This window comes from Silene latifolia, chromosome 1, assembly GCF_048544455.1.
Source record: "Silene latifolia isolate original U9 population chromosome 1, ASM4854445v1, whole genome shotgun sequence".
NCBI lineage: Eukaryota > Viridiplantae > Streptophyta > Magnoliopsida > Caryophyllales > Caryophyllaceae > Silene > Silene latifolia.
The window spans coordinates 181,540,245-181,561,009 of NC_133526.1; the positions used below are offsets into that span (position 1 = coordinate 181,540,245).

The 20,765-nt window shown below is 35.6% G+C and overlaps 1 protein-coding gene across 1 annotated transcript; it reads left to right on the forward strand.

Annotated features, from left to right (window-relative positions):
- Nucleotides 1-452: 452 nt before the first annotated feature.
- LOC141612958 (uncharacterized) lies at nucleotides 453-16,819 on the forward strand. Its single transcript, XM_074431709.1, has 6 exons — nucleotides 453-581; nucleotides 858-1,398; nucleotides 2,236-2,708; nucleotides 3,223-3,784; nucleotides 3,948-4,462; nucleotides 16,171-16,819. The coding sequence occupies exons 2-6, from the start codon at nucleotides 891-893 to the stop codon at nucleotides 16,777-16,779; spliced, it is 2,667 nt and encodes an 888-aa protein (XP_074287810.1). The 5' UTR covers nucleotides 453-581; nucleotides 858-890; the 3' UTR covers nucleotides 16,780-16,819.
- Nucleotides 16,820-20,765: the final 3,946 nt, after the last annotated feature.

Sequence of the window (20,765 nt, forward strand, 5' to 3'; positions counted from 1 at the left end):
CAGCTCAAGAACGATTCGTAGAAATTCATGGCCATGTTCGTGATCATGCCACTCATATCGCTCTAAAAAAATGACCTCATTAAGCATATTTGGCAAAACTTCTGTAACTAAAATTAATTTGGAATGTATTTTATTATTGTATAGTGTTTTTTTATTGTATGCATGCGATATTTTTATATGTTGAATCGTATTTTTGATTAACATTATTTATTGTCAAAGAAATCGTTTTTCATCTTTTTCAAATTTTTGATTAACCCATTTGATCAGTCATTAAAATTGTCAATGATTAACCCATTTGGTCATTCATTTGTCACACTTCCCACAAAGTCTTATCCCATCGCACCAAAAAAAAAAAAAACAAAGTCCTCTCTCTCACTCTCTCCTTCCTGTTCCTCACAAAACTCGTACTAAGATCAAATTTTTGATCTTTTTTTTTATTGATTATTTCATCTTTATCTCTTCAATCATTCCTTTTTTTTTCCCATCAATTAATTATTGGAGTTGTTGCACTCAATCTGTTTATTGAGTTTCGCCTATAATAGAAGATGGAGGTTTCTATTCTAGATCTGAAGTTGTGTGATGTAATGATTGTTCCTAATATACTTATATTTATTGAGAATTAGATATTGGTCCAGGCAAAACATACATCCAAGGAAGTATGAATATGATTAATTTGTCAAGGAATTTCCAGTTCAAGAATAACAAGAAAAAAGTATGAAGTTGACTTAAACGTTGACTTACAAAATTATTACCAAGGATGGTTTTAAAGATGAATAGATAGATTCCTGTCAGCCGACACCAAATCATTTTGGGATTAAGGATATCTGATGTTGTTGTTGTATTATTCCCTTTACAAGAACGAGAGAGGTACTCTTACACTTTGATCAACAATGTCTAGCTTAATGGAGGAAGATGTTTATAACGCAGCATTTAACGGTGACGTAACCGTATTCAGCAACAAAAATCAAGAGCAATTACTAAAGAAAACGTACCAAAAAGATAATATAATACACATAGCAGCCCAACACAAGCAACTTAATTTCATCAAAGCAGCTCTCAATTGGTTCCCTAGTACGATTTGTGAGTCGCTGTTACGCGATCAGAACTGCCAAGGGAACACCCCGTTTCACATAGTCGCCCATATCGATGAGGAGATCTTCATCCACAGACTTTACGAGTTTTTCTCGGCAGCGCAATGTGGAGATGCTGATGGTAGCGATTGGGTGTTCCCGTGGAGAAGGGTGAATTTGGATGGAAACACGGCGGCTCATGTTGCGCTTTTGTATGGTAACGTTTCGGCCGCCATGTATTTGGTTGACAAGGATGGTTTTCTTGCTCGGGTAACTAATCATTCTAAGGAGACTCTTCTTCATCTAGCTATCCAATACCATGATTCTGGTAATTAATTTGTTTATTCAATCTACTATATCTTTTCGATTACTTTTACAGTTTTACTTTTAATTCTCTATAGAGACAGTCTCTTCGTTTAAGTTTTTGTGTTATAACAATATATGGAAGTTTTCTAATTGAATTCCAAATCAAATTTCATTAACTTGTTTGGAGATCATCTAGAATTCAGTTCCGAGTTCCAAATTTCTCAATTATGTTTACTAAACCTATGGAATTAAGGATGCCGGGTTGAGGTCTAGGTGAAATATGCATTTTGTTAGAAAGTAATAGTGGAATTTTTTCCTAAAATGAAGCTTACACAAACAAATTAACGAAATGGGTTGAGTTTAATTGACCCAAAATGGGTACACGTCATCACCGAAGCTAGGCTTGGATTCAAGTCGCTCACCCGCTTAGCGACTATACCTAAGGTGTGAGTTAATAGGAGCCAAACCTTGTGTTTGTGATATGGAGTCAAGTCTCTCTGGGGGAGAGCAATTTGATCTGAAGTCGTCGTCCCCCACAGCGTTTTGATAAGCAGACAATGGCCTCAAGCAGAACAGCGTTTGTGATATGACAAGGACTCAAGTCGCTCAGGGGGAGAGCGGTTTGACTTCAAGTCGTCAGCCGAGTGAGCGACTTGACCTCTTCATCTAGTTTCGCAAAAACCGATCCTAAGTGGACCCATTTTGGGTAATTACTTTGAAACTCAACCCGTATCGTTAATTTGTTTGTGTTTGAGCCTGATTTTGGAAAAAAAATTCATATGCATAAAATGTTAATAGTCAATTGAAGTTATCTCATGTAATTTTGTTTTTTTCCCATGAAATGTTTTTGGAAACCCAGATGATCCCGAAACGCAAGCCACAAGTTCGCAGAGAGACAATTTCTTGCCTATAATCGAACAATTGCTCAAAACAGAGAGATCATTAGCATGCTGGGCAAATATGGATGGATCGACTCCCCTTCATCTAGCTGCATCACTCGACCCTGCTTATTGCATTCAGGTCATTAAAGCCATGCTGGCTAGATGCCCCGAGGCTGCTGCGGTACAGGATGAGAGATCCGGGCACACTATCTTGCACCTTCTAACAAACAATCAGTTGGCAAAATACAACCAAGGCGTAGAATTATTTCAAATTCCACAATTGTCTGCTCTTATAAATATCAAGGATCGTCAAGGTGATACGCCATTACATCTTGCTTCTAGGAATCAGGACAGAATCATGGTTCGAGTCCTTTTAGAATCTTCCCCAAAACTTGGTTTGAAAAATAAGAGTGGCGTTTCATTGCGCTCTTTGCATCGACAACTTGGAGAGGTAATTGAGTTGATTTGTTAATTTGTGTTTTTTTTTAATTGTGTGATTTTGAAACTTGACAGTAATAACGACGAGATTTACCATAATAATTCCCAATTCACAATGATAACTTTCGGCAAGTTTTAACATGCGTGCTATGTGTATTTAATTTGGGCTTGCTATAAATTTGATCAATTACTCTGTCCATTTGATGATAAGTCGTCCATCTTCAATATGTAGTAAACCATAAAGGAAACAAATATTTAAAATCACGGGGATAAACCATATAAAATAGGGGTAATTAAGCATTTATCAATTTACCCCACCAAAGCGGCCTGAATGAATTGACCCAGTTTCTTCATAAGTACTAGAGATCTTGAATTGTTGAGTTATATGATTCACCCTATATTTTGATAGAGAAATTTGGAAGAAAAGGATTTGTTGGATTACAATTTATTTTGTTTGAATTGGAAAATGGAGATCGAAGGGATTTGAAGCTCCTCACTCCCCACTAATTTAACTATTGTTTCAAAAGATGAGAACTACAGATACACCGGTGGAATACAGGCGAAAATTGACTGAAGAAGAATGTGAAGCTGCATTACAAGGAAATGTAGCATTCCTCAACGAAAAACTGGACTCATTAGGAATGAATTTCTTGGTTTCGCAAACACCCAGGGAAGGCAACATCCTTCATGTTTTAATGCAATGCAAATTCAATGAAGACTTGATCGACAAAGCTATAGAGTTCACCAAACTAGCAATACACATATTACCCTCGCTCATCGGTCAACAGGACCGTAACGGCAATACCCTTCTTCATATCATTTTGGAGAAAACAGTTTCATATAGGTTACGGTGTCGTATGGATAACCTTTTGATGATTGTGCAAACAGAGGCCTTGCATCATGCCAAAGATGGCCCCCATTTGTCAGCATATAGACTGAAGAATCTCAAAGGCGACACGCCACTTCATGTCGCAATTAGATTCGAATACTATGATTTTGCAATTCGGTTACTGAAGGTGGATAGCGAGGTGGCTGGGTACGTCAATAACTGCAAACAGACCCCTCTTCATCTTCTCTCTCCTGATTACGGTAATGTATCTTCTTCAAGAGTTAAATGATCACCTGTGTGTAAATGGGATGATTTGATTCCTTTTACAATTTATTTTTGATCCACAAAAGGTTTTAACTTTTAAGTATTTGTGTGGCAATATTTGTTCGTCAGCTAGCTAACTTCTCGAAATTAATATCTTAGATTGTAGTTCCGAGACAGTTGACGAATTAATAAGTTGCCTGATCAATGGAAATGCTGATCTACCTTATGTGCAAGATGAGGATGGTCTTACCCCCTTACTTACCGCGGTTCAAAAACGTAATTTGCACACGATAAAAAAACTTCATAAACGGTTCCCTGCCAGCACGGAAATTGCTGATTTCAAAGGGAGGACATTGTGGCATTTGTTTGGGTATCGACATGTTCAACGATTTGGTTCATTAGTTGCCAAATCTTACGAGTCTTCATTTTTACGTGGAGTATGGGACTTCTTAATTTGTGGAGATGGGGGTGATCGTATGAGGAGGCTAATGAGAAGCATGGACAATGATGGCAACACACGTCTACATCTTGCTATTGCAAATCAACAATTTAGTTTTGCACATTTTATTATTTGTCGGAGCAGAAGAGGCATTGAAGAATTATTGGCAATAGAAAACAAGGATGGTGTTTCATCTTTTAATTTGATTGGATCAGCTGATCATCTTCCTCTCGAGGTAACTCATTATAACTATATACTACTCAATTCATCCCTCTTTTTCGTAATTGCCAAATCCTACACGTGTTTTTACTAAATTCCACATATTTTTACCTCTTTTTCCACCACTACCCTTACTCTTTAAAATCGACAAAAATAAAATTAAAAAACCTCCTTTCTCTCCTCAAAACCTTGTCAATCCCCTATATACTAAATGAATAGGAAAAGTTTCACATTTTCCCGCCTAAAAACACCTTTCTTATTTTGTTATAATTAACTCTTATTTACTTTCCTATTTTGATATAATTTCCTATCTACAAAGATTAGTCGTATAGAGGATTTTTTTCTAGATTTTGTGATAAAATTTTCGTTAAATTTGTAAGATAAGTCATAACTAAAATATATGTGGCTAAAAAAGATTTTCCCTTCATTTTAGTTTTCCCATTTATTTTTTCTAACCCATCTACAATAGGTGGGTGGCATTATAACTCAAAACAACCCATTTATTTTTTCTTGATCTTTTTGACAATATTTTGACCGCTTTTTTCAACACACATATATAATATTTTTTTCTTGAAAATGATATTTTGTGAAAGAAAAAAGATTTTGATAACTGGGAAGAAATAAAAAAAATTGGAGTATAAAATAATATCACTAATTTACCGTAAAAAAATATTTTTATTAAAATACACATTTCATGTCACTACATCAATTTCTTTATTGTTTTAATTTATTTTCTCAAATAAAATAAAATAATAAAAAATGTTACAAACGTAATGAATTGTCAATTAATAACCTATAAATAATATACTAAGAAATTAAAACCCTATAAATACCGTGCATGTAATGCACGGGGTCTACACTAGTTTGTTAGTAATCAGACAATTATGAACATTAACTCGCACGTTTCTCAAGTAATTTTTACGTTTATTATAAATTTTATTAATATACTTGATAGCGGGGTTTGTTGCACACCCCCAATCAAACAAATTATTCTCAACTAATATAATGTAGTAGGGTAGTCGAGGTCAAATCACAAGGAGATCAAAGATTGAGTACTAGTTTGTCTTAAATTATAGTTTAGTTATGCGAATTAGTCTTAAATTATAGGTTAGCTACGCAAATTGAGAAGTTGGTTGGATTTAAGCTAAGAAACTAAACTAATAGCTAACCAAGACTACTAAACTAAGTAAACGAGTAATTGAATAGTTGTCTGAACAACAAACAAAGGCTTAGGGTCTGATTTCACCACCGACATGCCCGATTCATGCTCAATATTCTCATTTACATGTTAGGTCAATTGGATAAGGTGAACGCCTCTAGGGTCAACTACTTCCTTCCCGGGTTCGTAGAATGACTAAGTATGCCCAATCACCTCCCTCCCGGGTTCGTGAATTTGAATCTTAGATCAATCGAAAGAGCCCACTCCTACGTAGCCCGATCAAGGGTCTAAATCATTAAGTACGTGTTTCACACCCCACTCTTGCTTCTCCCTCTCCCAAGGGTGAAAAGTCTGATATGAAGATTTAGGTACCTCACCTAATTCTCACTCTCGTGTTCAACTAGGTTTGGTAAGGCGTCAATTGGAAGGGTAGATTTCAGGCCTAATCGACTTTCGACCGACTTTCGATCGGTGGACAAGGGCAAGGTCCCCAAACCAAACCCCTATAACTAATTAGTTCCAAAATCCCCAACCAATCTCATTCAATCCCCAACCAATCTCATTCAAATAACTCAACAACTCATAATTAGAGAACTAATTGCATAAATTACCCATGTCGGGGTTAATCGAATCCTAGTGAGAAAACTACTCACTAATCATACTTAATCAAACACAAGACACATTTATAATTACTCCAAACACAAGATTAAGCGTAAGTAGATAATAAAGATCATAACTTTAATCTAATCTAATGACTAAACATAAATAAATTAATACTAAACAAGGTAAAAGTAATAAAGACTAAAACTTTGATTTAATTAAACATTAAAATTATCTAAACAACAAGACATAATTAAAAACAATAAGGAAAGAGAGAAGATGAGAAATTGATACCAAACTTGATGAGGAAATTGCATTAGTAAGGAAGAATTTGTCCTACAAAAGCCGAAAGATTGAATCTTGGACACTAATTAAACTATTTCTAACTTTTCGACTTTCTACGTGGTACCCCTATACTTTTTAAAACATACATGGTACCCCTAATTGTTGTCATTATCACGAAGTGCACCCCTAAACTTTATTTTCCGTCAATTAAACTCAATTTTAGGCATTAAGTGATGACTTGGACGCGTAACCAAGTTTGTTATTTATTATTCCATGACATATGGACTCTATTAGGCTCAATATCCATCTCGATCCAAATATTTATTGATATATATGGGCTAAAAAAATTTTGACGCAAAATTTATTGATCCCATGCCAAATTATCACGTCCAAAGATGGATATTTGAGTCTAATAGAGTCCTTACACTACAAGAAAACCTGAAACAGGCGACCGAAATTTGGCGACTAAAAGAAGTAGTCGCCAAATTGGCGACTGATTTTCAAATTGGCGACTGAAATTAGTCGCCAATCTGTCGACTGACTTTTTCAAAAAGGGAATCAAACGTGGCGACCGAAATTTTGGATTTGGCGACTGAATTATGGGTAGTCGCCAAATTGGCGACTGAAATTCAGTCGCCAAATTGACAATCAGTCGCCAATTTTTTTAGTAGAAACCAGGCTGTCATTTTTAAAAAGGGAATCTACGTGGCGACCGATTTTTTACATTTGGCGATCGAAATTAGGGTAGTCGCCAAATTTGGCGATCAATTTCGATCGCCAAATTTAAAAATTCGATCGCCATTTTTTTTAATACATTCTGCCCCTCTCTCCTACTTTACTCTTTGCGAAACAAAAAAAAAAAAAAGGGGGACGAGCGATTTGGCGAAGCGACGACACCAACCAACAACACCACACAACCACCCTTCCACCGCCATTTCCACCGCCATTTCCACCGCCACATCCACCCTCTTTAATTAGGTTAGTTGTTTTTGTTTAATTTCAGTTTATTTAGTTTAATTTGTTAGATTAATTTATAGTTAGTTTGATTAATTTGTTGTTAGTTGGTTAGATTTATTTGTAGTTAGTATGTTTGATTAATTTGTAGTTAGATTTAGTTTAATTTGTAGTTAGATTTAGTTTAATTTGTGTTTGAATTAAAAGGGAATGATTAAGGGGGTTTTTGTGGGGTGGGCCGTGGTGGGGTGGGTGGCGGTTCGGCCGTGGGTGGGCCGTGGTGGGGTGGTTGGCGGTTCGGCCGTGGATGGGCCCACCGGTGGCGGTTCGGGTCGTGGGGTGGTGTTTGGTATTGGTAGGTAAGTGAAACCGTCTCATTATCATTAGTATTAAGCTAAGTGGAACCGTCTTAATTAATATTATTATTAATATTAAGCTAAGTGAAACCGTCTTTTGCATTAATGGAATTAGCTAAGTGGAACCGTCTTTTGGATTAAGAGAAATTAGCTATTAGCTACGTAGAACCTTCTTTAGGACTTGATTTTGATAAATTTAGTTTGATAATTCATGTTATTGATGAATTGAGGTAGAATAACCTTGTTATTTTTGTTTTTCTTTTCTCGTTTCAGGGTTGTCACCGCGCTGCTAGGCACCACCGTACGCGGTAGCTCAGCCAAACTGGCGACTACCCTATCCGTCGCCATTTTATAAATCAGTCGCCAAATTACCTTAAAGCGCTCGTCACCCAAAAAAGGCGGCGAATTGGCATTTGGCGGATCGCTATTCGATCGCCAATTTGGCGACTACCTTGAATCGATCGCCAAATTGGCGACTACCCTATCCGTCGCCATTTTAGTCATTTGGCGACTGATTTTTCAGTCGCCAAATTTGGCGACCGACTTTAGTCGCCAAAGCTAGAAAAGGCGACTAAGGCCCGCGACTGACGTTTGGGGACTGATTTCAGTCGCCAAATTGATTTTGGCGACTGATTTCAGTCGCCAAAATCAGTCGCCTGTTTTAATTTTGTTTGTAGTGTTATGTCATGGGATGATAAATGACAAGCTTGGTTACGCGTCCAAGTAATCACGTAATGCCTAAAACTGAGTTTAATTGACGGAAAATAAAGTTTAGGGGTACACTTAGTCATAATGACAATAATTAAGGGTACCATGTATGTTTTAAAAAGTGTACGGGTACCATGTAGAAAGTTAAAAAATTGAGGGGTACCATGTAGAATATCCCTATATGTTAATTAGCATAAGAAGGTCGTACACGTGGACATATATGCAAAAAAAAAAAAAAAAAAAAAAAAAAAAAACACTAAGATTCGAATTTTGGTGACGGATAAGGCAGAAACAAAAATAGTCATATCGCCTTAAAAAATTTAACGAGCAAGAAAATTTCAAATTCAACTTTAGCTTAGACTATAGGCGGTATGACTATAAGACGAACAATGAACAAATAAACTTACAGAAATTGAAGAGAAAGATACCCTGGCGTGATAGAATCACTGCCCTGAAGTTGTATTTGCCTCGCTCGATACACACGGCCTCTTAGCAACCAACTTCCCAGGGTTACACGACTTCCGAGTCTAAGGTGTACGACCAAGACTCAGATTCAGAAGATTGAGAATTACTAACAGAACGTTGCCAAAATCAGCTATGAATGATACGTATTAGGGAAGGAGTAGATGAGAGGAGTAGATGTGAGAATGTGTTAGTGTGTTTTGAAATGGTGTAGATAGGTGGTATTTAATCTATTTATAGGAGAGGAAAGGAAAAATCTAAAACCATATTTATTATTGTCTCGTAAATTGATTTTGGTAATCAACATCATTTGTATAGGAAATACAATAATCAACATAAAAGAATGAGTAATCTATTTTGGAAAATTGTGTCGATGAATGTGGAAAATAGGTGATCATACTTCCGAAAAAGAGGTCGCTCGACCGCACCGCGAGAGCTTTAACATAGACCGACCCTTCCACTACTACACATATTAGTACTAATACAAGTGATCACTTATAAGTTATAAACCACAACCTCCTAGTTTATTATATCAATGTCGGATAAATAAACGCTTCTTTTGAAGCAACACTTCCAACATGATGATGGAAGCTTTTGATAATGTAATTTTTTTTTTTTTTTTTTTTTGAAAAGTGAATGCTAGTAATCTAAATGGATGAAGATGGCAATTGGATTTGTGAATTGAATTTTTGGTGTTTGCTGGTGAATCCAACGGGATTAGTAGGCCAAGAAAAATTGGGATTTTGGTAAAATAAAAGTCCAACTTTGACTTTTTTTTACATGAATCAACAACTTCGTTTACTTGATTCCGTTTTCATTTATTTCCATCTGACTCCGTCTTTCACTCGTTCTCATCTCATTTGGCAGTTTTAAGACTATACAACTGGATGTACAATGAGCATTGTACATCCAAGGTTATTTTAGTCTTTTTTCAAATATTTTAAAATAAAAATAAAATAACGTAATCCAATTTTGAATTCAATCCTTCTTCTTTCTCTGACTGCTTCCATATTTTTCTAACTCCTCTCCATCTTCATCCATCGTCCAGTTGATAAATCATATTCTCCTTTAAATTATCATAATTAATTGAATATATGGAACAAATCATATGACGTGACTCGTGAGGAAAAAAAAAAGTATCCAAAATTTTTAATGCATGAAAATAGTTGAAGCTCATATTCTTTTTACATTAACTCATATTTTTATCTTTATAGCTCATATTCTTATGTGCTCGTATTTTAAAGTTCTGGATCCTTTTAAGCTCGTATTCTTTTTAAATTAGCTCGTATTCTTATCTTAATAGCTCATATTCTTATGCGCTCGTATTTTTAAGATCGTAATTCTTTAAACTCGTATTCTTTTTACATTAGCTCGTATTATTATCTTAATAGCTCGTATTCTCATGTACTTGTATTTTTAAGTTCGTGATTCTTTTAAGCTTGTAGTCTTTTTACATTAGCTCATATTCTTATCTTAATAGCTCGTATTTTTATGTACTCGAATTTTTGAACTTGTATTCTTTTAATAATAGTTCGTATGATTGGTATAGAAATTTACCTCAAAGTATTATTAGATCCATTTTTCCTTCTTGATGATAATGTAAATTGCTTCTCGTTCACCAAAATATTATTAGATGTGTTTTTCTTCCTTGATTATGATGTCAATTGCTTTCTTTTCACCATATTAGAATCAGAATTACGGATCGTTTAAGAGAAATTTAGAGAAGAGTAAGAAGGGGTAGGGTTTGTGGACTGGAGAGAAATCAGAATTAGGGAAAAATGGAGATGTATAGAATTGTTTTTATTGGGCTTAGATAATTTAATATGTAATATATGGGCCTGTTGTACAATGCTACTGTACAACAGGTTGTAGGATCCTATTTGTGCTCATTTGGTACCTACAAAAATTAAACACCAAAAGCAATACCACAATCTCTAGAAATAAATACACATTGACCAAATTATCGTAAAACCACTAGTAATCTATTTTATACGTAAAGTGGGTGAATAAAGCTAAATCGAGTTATTAATTGAACCAAATAAGAGATAAACGGCGGGTTTAAAACAAGTAAAATAAGGTGTTATCAATACATCTTTTAATTGATTAAATTAATGTTTTTTTTAAGTTTCTTTATTACAATTATGGTTTGTGTGGTGGAAGGGGATAGTTGTGGTGGTTGTGGGTGGTCAGCATCGTCGTCGACGGTGGCTGAATGGGAGGGCGTCGTCAATGTAGAGTCTATAGGCGAGGGCGCGGTGGATATAGGGTGGGCTCGGTGATTTGGACACCAGATTCAGGGGAAGAATGGAGAGAATGGAGGAATGTGATATAGGCCTGCAGAGATTGACGTTAATTTTTTTTCGTAATGGTTAAATCCAACACATACTTTTACTTTATCCTACACATTTTATCTATTTTTTCCATCATTACCCTTCCACTAGAAAAATAGAAAAAAAATGCCCCTTTTCTCATCCTCCCAAAATCTGTCAAACCCTAATCAATTTGTTACTAATTTGACAATTATATACCTTAATTTGCACCTAACACAAGTTGTTTTTGCAATTTACTATTAATTTCATTAATTAATATATATTTTGATTGATTGAATTAATGTTTTTTTTTTCAAATAAAAGGGGGTTCTTGTACAATTAGGTTTTATATGGTTTAAGGGGAGGTTGAGGTTGTCGGGCGTTGTCGACGGCGGTGGCCGTAAGGGAAGGCATCGACGACGACATTGGTTACGGTGGTTATAGAGGTAGGAGTAGTAGGGTGTGGCTGTTTCAGGGGTATAAAACAAAGGTAGTGTGGCTGGCGGAGTCGCGGTGGCTGTATGGGAGAGGGCGCTAGTGGTAGGGGAGAAGGTGGTCGGAACTGGGTGGTGGTCGGTGGTCGTGTGGTGGTCGTGTGGTGGTAGATAGTGTTTTCTTTGATTGGTTTTTTTTATTTCCCTTCTTTTCTCCCTCTGTGGCCTTGTGGGAAATAAATGGGAGGGGCAAAGTCAGAAAAAGATTGAAAATTGTGTTGGATTAAGTAATAAAATGTGTAGGAAATAGTAAGTCCCTATTTTTACTTTTTTTTTTTTATAAAGGGGCTTAATTTCACTTATTATGTAAGTTATGAGGCATAATCACTCCAATTGAAAGTTATGGGGGTTAATTTCACAATTGAACAAAATTATGGGGGTCAATCATCCCTCAAAGGCTTGATACGCTACCAAGTTTGTTTTTCTCATTAGAAAAATGGGAGATGCTCCCTCACACTTCTTAACATAAACAACCCTAGAGAGATAGAGAGAGAAGGACAGGTAAGCCTCTTTATCAAAATCTCACGAGAAATTCAATTTATTATATCAAAAAAGTAGAAATGATTATGTTTTTATGAAAAATACAAAATAAAAGTTTACAAAAAATTAATCAAAAAAAAAAAAGCTAGCATAAATTAGATAAAACAAATTTAAAATACTTTACGAAAATCAACAATTTATTTTTATATAAAGTACAGATTTTTCATCTTTTTTTACAATATTTGTAAATAATTTCAATTGCAAATGTTTTTGTTAGGTAATTGTGTTAAAAGCAGAAGTCAGAATAAAAAAATTTCATGACAAAAAATATAATAAAAGGGTGAAAAAAATATTCAAATTTTTCTATTTTCAATATTTCAAAAAAATTCACATAAAATTGTTAATTGTTTTTTTTTTCAAAAAATCATACCAAATTACATACGTATGTAAAAAAAATGGTTTTAATATGTAATACACATGATTTTAGTATGTTATACGTATACGTATTGGTATAGCTGTTGATATATAATGAGATTTTGGTGAGATTTTTTATTGGGTTTGATTGCATCTTATGTGAAACTTTTGGGACCAAATTACTCCAACTGAAACTTTTGGGGGTTAATTTTACAATTGCACAAAGTTATGGGGGTCAATCACCCCTTTCCCGCTTTGGGAATATAATACTCATTTCCGATAGTTATTTTCAATTGAAAAATATACCAAAATAATCATTGTCCTCTCCCTCATCCAACGCATCATCCTCGACATCTACATCATCGTCTTCTTCCTTCTCATCTCCCAATCCCATTTTCATAAATGGTTTCAATAATTGGACATAAAATTGTTCCTTTGGATACTATTTCTTTTTGACAAAAAGGTTGTATGAATTTGTGATCGTGTCTTTGTCTTAAAGATCGTCAATCAATGCTTTTGATTTCTATCATTGCTCGTGGATTGATAAGAATCAAAACATACTTGACGAGTTTGATGTGCGAGTATAAAAGGATCACACTTGAAGTATGTTTGATTATGATTCACTTCTACGAGTTTATAATGTTAAACTCTCACTTTGGTCACAGAATTATCCTTCCATTCACACTTGATTAAAACGATTTTATAAGTACGGTCACAACCATTATAGCACAACTCAATCACATCCTCTAGACTCTAGTATGCCATAATAATAGATGGAAAATCAGAAATTTACTCCCGTAACTCATCCCCCGTAAGTCGCTTTGGACCATCATCTAATTTCTCCTTACCTTTTATAAAAGCTTTCTTGTTTTTGCTCTCTTCCAACCCATTTTATTTCCCTTAAGAAGCCAAATGATTTACTCTCTTCCATGCAATAAGAACATATCTTTTGTTTCGCGGTAAACCATCACATAGCATACCGTAGGTAGAGAAAACTCTTCCACCTACGATTGTAAATAAACATCCAAATGATTTTTGGGGTTCTTAGAGTTCGGAAAATTAGTTTTAAAAAAATAAATTGTTTTTTCAAACATAACCATGGTGGTACGTTATATGACGTGATCATTACGCGCGAACAAGAGCATGATTTGCCAAATTGACCAAATGGTGCAAATACATCTATACACAACCCAGCCAAGTCGTATTGGGATTTCTCGGCAAATTCGAGATTAGTTGTATCAAAGCTCTACTATTCCTCTCCATCACTCCGATGACACATCTTTTCCGAAATACGAGGATTTTCTTTGTGACATCTCATTTGTTCAATAATGTATTTTTGTTTCAAACATTATTTAAATTGGGGAGATAGGGAAGTTAAGTTATCATTATTGAAAATAGGGTGCTGATTTTCGCAGTACACATTTTACTCATCACAGTACACTCTTGACAATTATATCCCTCTCATTTCCCCATTCCCTTTCCTCTCTCTAATATCTCTATTCTCATGGATTTCATTGATAAATTATATTGACAAACACGTGTCATTATGTATTTCACTCACCCATTATTCTCTAGTTTCATGTATTACATTACTAAATTATTTTTACAATATTAAATAAATAAATTTTACGAATAAATATACTATGTAATATGTACTACTTTTAAAAAAAATTGGAAAAAAATTCCTAATACAAACAATTGACTGTACTTTTCTCTTAATACCAACACTACGAACAATATGAATGCATTGATCAAATTTAACGAGATTGTTGATGACAGAAGGAGAACCAATGAACCATTAATGTATCATGCCAACTTTAAAATCAGTAATTTCCCAATTGTATACGGCTTTCAGAAGTCATGCAAATATTATCGTCGGCCACATTTCCATTGAATCGATTTAATTAGCATTTAGCAACAATGAATACATGAATAAAATATGTGTTCTATGTTCGGAATCTCGGATCTTCATAATTAAATAATTTTGTGTATTTTTGAAGGAGGTAAAGAGTTTTTGTTAATATTAGAGAGAAGGTAGAGTTAATTGGGTTTTGGTGTTTTTTTTTTGGTGAAGGGTAGACAAATGGAAAGTTCGGTACAAAAAGTATTGTAATGAGTAAAAAATGTACTGCGAAAATAAATTACGTTGAAAATATTAGACTCCAAAGCATCTACCATATCTGTATATGTGTTCTCATTTGGTTGGATTTGAGGTTGTTCGAGAAAAAAAAAAAATTATTCTCCATGACAAATCCAATCATAATAATTTGCACAAAACTCATTTGTATAAAGATGTTCTTCTACCTCAAAATTATGTAGGTATTTCAAGTTTTTATATTTACTACAGGAACACCTAAGTTTGTTTTCTATGATCAATTAATATTCATCTTGTTGTTTAGGAAATTCAATAAACTCAACAACCTCATTTATAAATCTATCAGTAGGACGTCTCTTCTTATCTACTCTTTCTTGGTACATTCATTTGCATTCCAATCTCTTCATTATAATCTAAACAATAATTCATACAACAATAATAAATTTAACAATATTACTAGCTTATTTTTACCTAATTTATCGGAAAAAAAAACTACTTTCATTTTTTTTTTTTGAAGGGAAATACTACTTTCATTTAAACTAAAATAAAATGTTAGTCAATCCACAATATATAGTACAACATTATCAATCATAAACCCAATTTACACAATACTAATTTAACTAATTATACAAAAATCACTAATTAACTAATTTAACAACTAATTACACAATACCAATTTAACTAATTATACAATACTAAAATAATCAAAACATCAATACATTATCGATCAGAACCCCAATTTACATATTTTGGAAGGCTATTTTGGCGTTCAATAGTCTACTTGACTATAGAGAGTAGTGAAATTAATAGTAGTAGCGACGTCGGTAATGAAAATAACGGCGAAAACAGTACAAGTAATAGCAATAACATGAAAAGTAGTGAAAGTAGGGGTAGTAGTGACGGAGAGTAGTGGATGTGTTTCATAATTTGGTTGATAAATTTTATGCTAATCAGAATTTTAAGAAATGTCATAAAAATATGTAGTATACTCCCTTCGCGGTCATTTGTTGTCCTATTATATTTTTAAGTGTCCAGACAATTGTTGTACTTTATAATTTAGGAATGAATTTGATGAACTGTTTCATCAATTATATACTCAATTTGGTGTAATTGTCATCTAATAATTATCTCCCTTCTCTTTCTTTGATCTTTGTGCCAAAACATATAGATTAGATAAGTTAACAACTTAACGTAATTATATTTTATACAAAATAAATTTTAAATGGTAAATTTACGTAGTTTGGGCGGAGCCGGGCACGAACAGTCCAACACTAATTATATTGTAAGACGGTATTAATTAGTACTTTACTTCGTACAATGTACTCCGTAGGATTTAATACAATGTAAGATTTTTATTTGATTAAAGGCCTTTGTATTTTAATATTTTGATTTTTGTTGGTATTCCTAGTTTGAGAAAATCCTAACCGGCGGGAGAAATTTGCTATTTGGATATCGAAGTATGTACAGCATCCCAACAACAAAGATTGATGCATTTACAAATACAATAGGTGTAATAGCAGCTCTATTAGCCACCATAACATTCACCGCAGCATTCACTGTACCCGGTGGATTAGATAACAGTAATGGAACCCCGCTCCTCGTACGAAATGCGATGTTTCAAGTGTTCATGGTTGCGGACGTGGTGGCGATGTGTTTGTCGGTGATGGTCTTATTCTGTCTCTTATGGATCTTGACAACAAGTAACAAAAAGGAGTCAATCTTGCTTCTAGACGTAAGTGTGTTTTTACTTCAAACTTCATTTTATGCAACACTTGTGACATTTATGACGGGTCTCTATGTGACGACAATATCAATTGTTCCTGCCATTGCTATCTCCACTTGTGTTATCTGCACTTTGCTCATCATTCTTATGCACAAGAGATTTGTCATGTTGACCGTTGTGCCCTTCTTCGGGGGGTTGATCATCTGGGGTCCGAGGCTTGTAATGTATACTAATGTGTTGTTATCTTTTCTATGGTCCTTGATCAGAAAACACAAGTGTTTTGGTTCAACCTAGAACACTGAGGCTGATGAAATGTCATTCATGATTAAATCCACTAATGCGTTGTTATCTTTTCTATGATCCTTTTATATGTCTCCTCGAGTCCTCATCATCTATTATTATTATTATTTTGCGGGAATAATGTTATTGATTACTGCCATCGTTTATACCAGTCAACCACCTTTTGAGTACAGTTGGGTCAATCCAACCCGAAAACAAAAAATGATCAACTTTTTCCCTGCCTTACCTCCTCTGGTTGCCATACTTGCATCATTGTTTCGACTAGGGCTTTGAAATTTATATGGCGGTGTATGATCCAACAATGCAGTATTGTATGGTCGATCCCTCGTCATTAACGTCCAAAATCCATTCAAACTTCAATTTTTTTTTTTTTTTTTTTTTGTTGAAGTACAAAGAGATTGCCTAAGCTATGGACTTAGCTATAGCATGAGCAATCCTATTTAAACGACGTGGACAATGACTCAAAGAGAAACAATGACATAAACAAACAAGAGACATAATGGAACTTAAAACTGATGATGCGTCATGATTTACGTCGCCGCACCCATTAAGCTGGAGAACAAGATTTAGACAATCAGAAGTAGCATCGATGTGCCGATGTCCTTGAGCAATAGCCTCGTCACACGCATACTTAAGAGCCATAACTTCAGCCTGAAAAGACGATTGGGCCCAAAAGGAAGCTCGACCTATATGAATTATATGACCACTATCATTCTGAAATAGCCATCCAGCCGTCGCTTGAAGAGTAGGCTTCCATGATGCATCACATTTAATACGGATATGAGTAGAACAGATCTTTTGGCCGATAATGCATAGAGGAAAATGATTACGAAGAAGGTAAGAATCTTCCACATCATCAAGGCTAATCGGCTGTGACGCCTGAATTGTTTTCCGTCGTTCCGTTTCCACTTGAATATTACTATTTGCATCAATGGTTATGACAGTAAAGAGGCTGTAATAATCAATAGGAATACCTTGAAAGATTAGCTTATTTCTGAAGCACCAAATATGCCACAAGGTACTAACAAAGAACAAAATAGAGGAAATCGAGTTTGGAAACCGGCGGAAATAGGACAACCAATTAATAATCCATTGTTGAATGGTGACACTACTGCCCACGTTGGATCGAAGACCTAAAGGTGAACCAGCCCAAATGCGAGATGCTGATGGACAGTCTCGGAAGAGATGAGGCAAAGATTCAATACTTGACTGAGAATTACAAACAGAGCAATACGCATTCCATTGCAGATTGCGGCTTTGAGCTTCTTCACCACAGGGTAAAGGAGTTAGAGAGCAGTTTCCAGAGGAAAAGTTTCCATTTGTTAATAACAGGAAGCCGCCATAGAACCTTACTACAGAATGCTATAGTCGAAGGTGCCATTCTGGTCCTATCCTTTAAAGTGGATTTTTCAAGCCACGGCTTGGAAAAAGCAATAGCGTAACCACTCTTACTAGAGTATTTACCAGTAGGTGTTAGGTTCCAAAACAAGGAATCATCTTTGTCTTCTGATGGTAAAGCAATGGAGCAAATCAACGGCGCAATAGTTGGACCACAAATATTTAGCACAGCATCATAATTCCAATGGCCAGAAACTAATTGAAGCAAAGAGACTTCCTGTAGCGGCTTTTGTTGAAGATCAGCAGTAGATAAGGGAAGTAGCTGGGCCAAAGAAGAGTTTTGGATCCACTTATCCCGCCATAAATCTAAAGAGGAAGGGAAGCCAACCTGCCATGAGAGATTATTCCTAAGCAACTCAAGACCCCACTTAATCCCTCGAGCACCCCAAGATAACGGACCAGATATGGTGAAATTAGGCCTCAAAACTGCATCTTTCGTAACTCTATACTTACACCCAAAAAAACGACTAAACAAACAGTTGGAATTGGTCACAATTTTCCAACCAAGTTTAGCAAGTAGACTCTGATCTTCAATTTTGAGGACATCTTTTCCCCTTCAAGATCGCTTTCTTCGACATTATATGGCTTGTTTAAGTTTAGATCTAAATTGAAGTTACTAAGGAGACATAGTTATAGCAAAAGGACTACATTGATCAAAGAAGCAAGTGAGAAGTAGAAAAACAAAACATAAGTTGCACGAATACAATAACATTATAGTAACATCGAACTTCAATTAAAGATTTTTAGGTACTGAAATTATATGCACAAAAAGCCTTGAAAGACTGCTACAAATGTCTCTAAACATCTCTCATGGCACTTTGTGCACAAACACTCACTAATCCAACTAGCTAATACACTAAGGACATAAATAAACTAAAGCAAATCAAGTCATCACTATATCCACTGAAGGCGGTTATATAAACAATTAAAAAAAAAAGTAACCAAAATTTAAGTTTTCATATAGTATGGAGCAAAGATGGATATTAAGTTAAAGTGTAAAAAATTATATCATATCATAAGTAAGTTTTTCTCTTTAGATGTAATAATAATTCACGAATACTCTCAACTCGTAGTACGTTTGTATCAAAAGATAGAATAATAGAATTAATTAGAAAATGTTTCCTAAAAAAATGTTCTTTGTCATAATGTTTAGTTTTAAAAATAATAACAGTAAAATATTTATATCACATTGTACATATAATAAGTGCAATTTTATGTATGTTACAAAATAAGAATATCGTTAATATGTCTAAGCAAGTTAAAAGAATATTATCCCTTTTTTAAATGGTATATAAATTTTTTTTTTTTTTTTTGAAATAATCCCCAAAGTGTGTTTATAAACTTTCATTCAAATCAAGCTTGGCAAATCTATCAATACAACTCGGAAAAGTCGCATTGTTAAAGAACTCACTACGACCTATTGAGCATAGGTGTGCCAATTCATGCGCTACTCTATTACCGTTTCTACGAACTAAAGACCAGGAAATAAAACGAAAATGATTACAACACGAAATGATCTCGATAAAAGTCGCTACGGCCACTGTCCTTCCGTTTAAGAGCATCCACAACCTCTTTACAGTCACCCTCCATGATAACCTCTCGCACCCCTTCCCGTATCGCCAGCTGCACTCCCACCAACATCGCCTCAGCCTCCGCAAGTCTCGGTTCATACGCTTCCTTTCGCCGCTCCGCCCAGCCCCATTGTAGCTGTCCCACGCTATCCCTACAGACCACACCAAGCCCAGTTCCTCCACCTTCTTTTACCCCCGCATCGACATTGATTTTCCACATGTCTCCTCCCGGTGCACTCCAACCTTCATTTTCCTCCATAGCTCGTCTTTCCTCAACCCCAGCCACGCAATCACCCCCACCCCTACAGCCAGCCACACTGTCCAACTCCCTCAACAGTTCGCTCACCCTCCTAACCCCCTTATCCACCCTCACTTCTTGGTTTTCGAAAACCAACTTGTTCCGCAGCTCCCATATTGCCCAAACACCGACCATAAAAGTAACAATCTCCCTCTCATCGAGCTCCCTTAAATTATCCTTCACCCACTCCCTCACCCGCTCATACCCCCTACTTGGCCTAACCTCCAACTTCAACCCGTCCCATAACCCATTCACCCACCCACAACCCCTAGCAAGATGAAGACAAGTCTCCATCTCGCAACAACAAACCGGACATACCACATCGAGATGCTTCATCTGGGATGCTATATTGTGTTTCGTGGCAATCGCATTATTACAAAACTGCCAGAAAAAGATCTTAATGCATGGCAGCACATTGATACCCCAAACCCGCTTCCATAGCCACTTCTCCCTTGTATGGTCCGACGGTCCCACCAACAAATCACTCCCACCCGTAAGAGCCCTATATGCCGAACGAACAGTGTACTCACCATTCTTCTCCAAGTCCCAAAGCCAGTCATCTTCTACATTAAGCCTCCCTACCCGAGAATTCAAAATGCAGTCTTGCTCGAAGGGAAGAAAAAGGGACCGTACCTTATGCGTGTTCCAAGAGCTACCATCCGCATTCTGAAGTTCAGCAACCACCATATTTGCATCTGCAATGCCGCGTGGAG